The sequence below is a fragment of the Sipha flava genome, unplaced genomic scaffold (assembly GCF_003268045.1).
Source record: "Sipha flava isolate LNK unplaced genomic scaffold, YSA_version1 17281_pilon_pilon, whole genome shotgun sequence".
NCBI lineage: Eukaryota > Metazoa > Arthropoda > Insecta > Hemiptera > Aphididae > Sipha > Sipha flava.
Window position 1 is genome coordinate 1 of NW_020271944.1, and position 7,311 is coordinate 7,311.

General features: G+C 33.7%; 1 protein-coding gene across 1 annotated transcript; it reads right to left on the bottom strand.

Annotated features, from left to right (window-relative positions):
* Positions 1-320: 320 nt before the first annotated feature.
* LOC112680022 (CAP-Gly domain-containing linker protein 1-like) lies at positions 321-2,688 on the bottom strand (the record flags this gene model as incomplete). Its single annotated transcript, XM_025549997.1, has 2 exons — positions 1,863-2,688; positions 321-1,766 (listed from the first exon to the last, which is right to left on the bottom strand). Coding segments are annotated over exons 1-2 (2,272 nt in total), but the record flags the coding sequence as incomplete, so codon positions are not given.
* Between the last annotated feature and the right edge of the window lie 4,623 nt (positions 2,689-7,311).

Below are 7,311 nucleotides of genomic sequence, written 5' to 3' on the forward strand. Positions count from 1 at the left end.
GAAAAAGATCAATTATTGAAACAGTTTTTGGTTACCTCAAGAATAGACTTGAACTTGAGCACACTCGTCATAGATCTCCTGCAAATTTCCTGGTGCATATTTTTCAACACTTATTTCATACTGCATGAAGCCAAAATTGAATTTTTTGTTACGCTAAAGAGAAGCCTTTTCTTTAAAAAAATCTCACACAAAAAAGATATGCAAACTTGGTCCAAACTTTCCTAAGCTTGTTCTCAACTTGACGTGACGCATATATTTTTAGCATTTCCCATAACACGTATAGTTACCTACTTAATTTCACTACAATCTATGGCTTGTACCTGGTACATTTACGTTACTTATTGATGAACTTGGATTTGATTGTTGTCTTTCCTGCACCATTTCCTCATTTTTCATCATATCTTGATTCTGCCTTATTTCTTCTATAGGTATCCCAAAGGCATCATCACGCATTAAATCTATAGCTCTTTTTCTCAGTGTTTCTTGTTCTTCAACCTTTTCCGCCATTTCTCTTGTTACTTGACCGACAATAAAGCGTCTTATGGCATCTTCTATTACTTCATTTATTGCGTTACTGCTATCTTCTGCACTTAATATATCGTCCTTATTTTTCCCTATCTTCCCCATCACTTCATTCAGTATTTGTTCCGGTGATGAGTTGTGCTCTATGACATGCTCCGTCACTGCTTCCACAATTGCATCTTCACTATCTTCAATTAGATTATATAGCTCATCATCAAATTTTGATTTTTTTAATGCACTTCTAAATGATTTCATTGCTGTTTTTTCTATCTTCAGCCTGTGTACCCTTTGATCAGCCTGCTCAGCCCTTTGATCAGCCTGCTCAGCCCTTTGGCTTGCTTGTTTTATTTTTTCATCTTTTTCTCGTATACCTTCTTGTATTTGTTGTATTTCTTCTTCCTTCTTTTTAAACCACGTCTTTTCTTTTTTAAATTCTTCCTTCAAGCACACAATATACCTATCCAAAATCTGTATCAAGATTACTCGCTTCATTTCCCCTCTTGTTGCTTTTCTTGGTCCGAACAATCTACTAAGTACCTTATCTATCTGGTACGTAACATTATCTACAAATTCTCTGATTGGATAATAACATGTAGAGCTATCTAAACCTTCCTTTTTTGTTAATAATTCACTCCACTCTTGCAACTTAGCAGGAGAACATTCATTTAGGTATTGTTTAACGTAAAACTCTATACTTTCTGGTATTTCAGCATTTTTCTTAAATACATCTATAAGATACGGTATATCATGCAAAAACATACCTTCTGCACAATAGCTTCTGAATAATTGCTTCATAACATCTCTATACACCATCATTGGCAAGATAAAGCACTTATCGGGAGTTATTTGTTCCGATCCTTTCAACGCTGCTATAAGTTCTTGTTTCTCCTCTTTCTTAAATTTGGATTTATTAATTAGCAATATAGCATCATGGGCCCCTTTTGAATGTTGAATCAACACTATGAGTTGTCTTGCACCTTCTTTTAACAGCTTTTTCACTTCATCTTTGATAATGTTTAAATTTTTATCTTTACCACACCTGTGTTTTAGATCTCTCAAATTATCAAGCCAGAGTTTCTGATAACGATCAGTGTAATTATCGATTAATTTTTCAAAATTTTGTTTCATCTTTGGCAGGTTAGTTTTATGCCCTTCAAAAAGCTCTTGTGCGTTTTTTAAAAACTCATTGCGACAGTAAAGTAAATCAGCTTGCCGCCAAATTGTTACGTTTCTCAATTCTGCTACTACGTTTTTATTTATAAAATTTGTACAATTATCTATATTTTGGTGTAAAAAATTAAATGCTATTTTAGCAAACATTTCGTACCTAAAAGTATTGCTTTTCTCTTTTGAAGCTTCATATAACCCATTCATGACTTCCTTCATATTAGTTAAGTCCTTCATTTTTTCATCTTGTATGTTTGATAAATTTCGTGCATCTTGCTTATCTGAATGCACCTTCCGTGCCAACTCTCTATACTTATCTGTAAATATTTCTTTAAAAGATGCAGCATATTCCTCCATTGCTTCTTTACTATAATTTGCCTCTCTTACACGGGCTAAGCTCTTATCTAATTCACTTAAAGTTTGCGAAGAAAACCCCATTAAATGCAATGCCCATTCTAATTCCACATTATAAACCATTGCAGATCCAAGAAAACTTAAGTGTTGAATATTTAATTGTTTTTGATCATCTTGAGCTGCCAAATTACCTGAAGCTTCTGGTAGATGTTGTCCTATTTGTACTGCTGACGATTCTTCAGAATCATTGAATTGTTGATTTCTATTCATATAACCTCCACTTTGTTGAAAAAAAACAATACGATGGATAAGCACTGAGGTAAATATCACTAACACTACCCGGTGTAAGAAAAAGTAGCTTGGATACTTTTCTGCTCTTTCCTTTTGACTTTCACTTAAAACAACTTCTTTAACTGTAGCACTCCATGGCCACCACCAGTAAGCTTTGATTTCACCAAGTGCTGCAAGTAACGCTAAACTCTCTTTTTCCAACACAACATTATTCTTATGCTTTTCCAATAGCTCTTTAGCATTAAAATCTTTTTGTTTACATAAATACTCAAATATAGTTGGACCAAAACTCCACCACAGCACTCGATACCTTTTTTGACTTAATAAAAAATCAACAATGCTTTTTTGTTGCATAACTTAATTTCTCCCTATTGCAACACCTTGACTTATATTTACATTACTCAGCAAAGTTGAGATGCCCATTTCAATTAGTTCATCATTAATAACATGCTCTCTTAATACTTGATCCTTATTACTCTTTATTTCTTTCATAATTGCACTAAGCACCTGTTCCGGAAGTGAGTTGTGCTCCATGATATGCTTCGTCACTGCTTCCACAATTGCATCTTCACTATCTTCAATTAGATCATATAGCTCATCATCAAATTTTGATTTTTTTAATGCACTTCTAAATGATTTCATTGCTGTTTTTTCTATCTCCAACCTGTGTACCCTTTGATCGGCCTGCTCAGCCCTTTGATCAGCCTGCTCAGCCCTTTGGCTTTCCGTTTCTATCTTTTTATCTTTCTGTGCAGTTTGTTCCTGTTCACTTTTTTGTATTCCTTCATAAGTTGCTCCTAACCAGTTGATTAGACAATTACCTGGCAAAAATTTTAGATCTATATTACGAAAGTCTCTGGTAAAACGCTGTCTTTGCTGTTCTTCATATTCTTCGGATACAATCTCTGTAGTATACATAGCAACACGTAAAAGCTGTATTGTCTTATCTTCACGTACATTATCGTTGTATGTGCGAAATATATCTTGAAAATGACACCAAATTCTGTTCCACCTTGTAGTGTCACTAGTCGGATCTTCTTTCCCTTTTGCTACCCTATACTCTTTAAATAATGAATATAGAACACTATACACCTCTACTATGTCTTTGTTAGATTCATTCTTTATCTTATTTTTTAACTCTTTGCCATAGTCAATGATTACCCTATCATCACCCGTTGCCATGGCTAAGTAACTTATTTCTAATGTTTCGTATAACACATTATACGTTTTTATGTGTTGGTCCTTAGACTGTGGATCAAGTTTTTGTGCTAAAATCTTTTCATTGAAGAAATCTGATAGATAATACCGCATATTCCTAAACATACCAATTCTACGATTAGCCTTCCCACTTTCTCTTTTTTCTTGTAATTCCTTTTCTACCTTTTTTAAATTACCTAGTACAGTTTTTACAATTGGGGAACCACTAGATTCTAAGATACGTACATTCTGACTTCGAGAATCAGCAAACTTCCCATCTTCACCAACAATATTAGACATAAACTTTGATTCAACACTTCTATCAAAATCAAACAATATCTGGTACGCATTTCTTGCAGTTGTAAAGATTGATTGTAAAGCTATTTTCTTTAATTCTTTGCTATCAAAAGTGTTGATTAACGATTCTGAATGTGCTCCATTGACAGCCAGCACTCCTATTATATCTAAACATTTTTTCTTCTTCTCTTTGTCCTTTTCATTTTTAAATGTTTGTGCAGCATAATCTATACATTCGCCGAAACCATAATTTAGAGACGACTCTCGCAAGGATTTTTTAGCCTCATTTATACTTTCATTTGATTTTGTATACCTGTATAGTAAATTATTTTTGTTGCGGGCATATGCACTAGAGCTGAAATAATGATCAAGTAATTTATTATACTCAGATTTAACAAAGTCTTTATCCAAAAATTTATTATCTTGCATCTTTTGTATAATCTCTTCCTCAATTGTATTAATTTGTGAAGAAAGAGATTTTTCCATACTTTCTAACTTTACTACTTTCTCGCGTAGAGCATTTTGTAAATCACATACGTTACCGGCACTTTGAGTTATTTGTCTAAATTCATTAATTGTTTCATCTATCATTGATTCACATTCTTGAGAAAAATCAGCATTAACAGCTGCTTCAATGCTGTTAGAAACATCACAACCTTCATTCTTAGGTAACACTGCACCCGCTAATTGTTCTACCGTAGATTCTACCAGAGATTTTCTAGCAATACTTTCCAATTGTATTCTTCCGCCTGTATCACGTTTTATTTGTAATAATCTATCTTTTCCATAAAACTCCCCCGCTTTTTTATAGCATTCCCTTTTATAATTCTCTTGAATATTATTTAATTCTTTGACGTTAACGTGCTTCTTGTCACTAAGGTATTCTAACTGTTTATTAGCAATATCTAGGGGAAGTTCACATTTAGTCATTTTAGATAAAAAGAGCATATCAAAGTTAAAAATTGCCCGAACAAGCCAATACTGCCAGAGCATGCAATACTTTGCCCCCAATAAAAGTTGCACCAATTTTGGGTCATATTCATCAATAGCTGCCCCTATAGCTGCCTTTCTTTCTGTGGAACTTAAATGTTTTGCTCTTCCATTTTCATCAAGAAGTTCTATTTTTTTCCTATCATTTGTTTGCATTTTTGCCTCATGCTTATACTAAGTAAGTAATGATAACAAGAATTACATAAACAAGCAATACTTGATTTTCAAACGGTAATTTTGGATAATGCAACTTTCCATAAGTCGAAGAAAGTTTACCAAAAGCGTTGGTGCAAAAATTCTTTACCTTCTTCCATATTCTCCTGATTTTAATGACATTGAACACCATTGGTTTGCTATCAAAACAGAGCTAGATAAGAACGTTCCTACTTTCAAATCTTTTTTCAACAAGTAAGCAAAATATTAAAAAGGTTATGTAAAAAGTGATTGACTCGTGACCTCATGATAATTAAGATATGTTTAATTTGGTTAATGAGGTTATATGTTAAATTTTTTTGATAAATCATTTAGTGAACAGGTAAAAGTAGCAATAGATAGCAGTGATCCAAAATTTTTACAAATACTGTTAGGCATTAGGCACTGTCAATTGCAAGAGGATTGGTTTGCCCATGCTATACTTTCTCATAAGATTATTGGAATAATTCATACTTTAAAGTATCAGTTACCTATGAACATAATCAGTGTACAACAACAAGTATTAAATAAGAACTTTAGTCATATGATGTATTGTGAATTACCTATTCAAGAAGTAACAATGGGTGATGATAATGCCATAAAAGCAAATAAAGAACTGGCTGATGTAGAAAACAAAATACTGCAAAGATATAAGGAGTTTAAGCATGAGGTTGTTGGCAGTGAGTATCAAGTATTTAATGTGCGAGGTATGTTAGATGCAAATGGATTCTTTCCATACTCTCATGATGGCAGCGATTATACGGGTGAAAATACATGTTTAAAAGATGCTACAGAATCACTTAAGAGCAACATTGCTCTGCAATCAGTATTGAAGTTGGATGTATCAAGTCACTATGATGAAATGTATAATGAAATATATAAGAAAATTATAGAACAATATCAATTAAGAATTGCAAGTGATCAATTAACAAGTACATTACGCAGAGATAATGAGTCATTAACGACAAAGATGTCTAAGTTGAGAGGTGGCGAGGAGAGATTAAGATCAATGTTAAGTAGTATTAGTAAAGAAGTTGTAAACGGTATACAGAGTGATAAATTTATGACAGAGGCCTATGATAAATTAATCGATAATTTATTATACACTGCATTGAAAGTAAAGGATCATCCATTACATGAAGAGCTTAAAGATATGGATGGTAGTAAAGAAGAAAAGGTTGAAATATTCAAAAAGAAGATCAAAAAACAAGCAGAAGCAAGCAATCAACATCAACGCATAAGAGAAAGCATGGAATATGCCGCTAGTAGTGAGACTCCGAGCATACGTATACTAAGTGTATTAATTGCTAATGGTGCATCACCACTAACAAGCTATGTTAGAGATTCTAACACAGGTAATTCAATAACAGTACAAGAAAAATTGCAACAACTAGGAGGAGAATATGAATCTTTAATAAGCAAGTCTATTTTCACAATCACAAGAAAAGTTCATAATTTAGTATTTGATTTTCCGATGGAAGGAGAAGAGGGTGTGGATCTGCTGAAGTTAGTATCTGAAGTTCCATCTGAAGATGGATGCTTTGCAGAGAGTGGAGAAAATATAAGGTTACTTGATAAAATAGGTAATGAAGGTGCAAATGAATTTATGGATTTATTGAAGACTTGTATGAATGACATCAGTCCGAAAAAAGCAGAATTTTCAGCAAAATTTTTAGAGGCACTAGAGATGGTTACTCTAACAGGGAGATATGCAATATTAGGACCAGTAAGAGGGGAATCTGTCAACATAATGCTTTTGGAGTTAAACTCTTTGTTTGCTCCAGAAAAAAAAGAATTTGAAGAGGCATATGCGAAGTTATATGAATGTATAAAAGTGGGTTATTCAGCAATAAAAACAAGGGATGATAAGGTAATAGTGGATTACTTATCTGAGATAGAGGAAGAGGCAAAGCACTCTAAAAATCCACATCTTAAGAAATTGTATAGTAAGTTCTTTACAATTTTAAGTGAATACAATGATTTGCCGAAGTCAATGTTTTTGACCAGATGGTTAAAGTATGTTACGCGTACAGCAAAATCATACTCCGGGTATGAATGGAGTCCAGCATGGGAAAAAATACTAACCGGGCCTGGTTATCGTACCGATGTGGGTGAATGGTCAAAAAATAAATTTGAAGAGATAGAAGAAATAGAAATAGAGAGGGAAAAAAGCGTATTAAAAGCAAGGGCACAAAACGCTGAACAACAAGCTGCCCAAGACGCACAGGCGAGGAAAGAAGCTGAACAGCAAGCAGCCCAAGACGCACAGGCGAGGAAAGAAGCTGAACAGCAAGCTGCCCA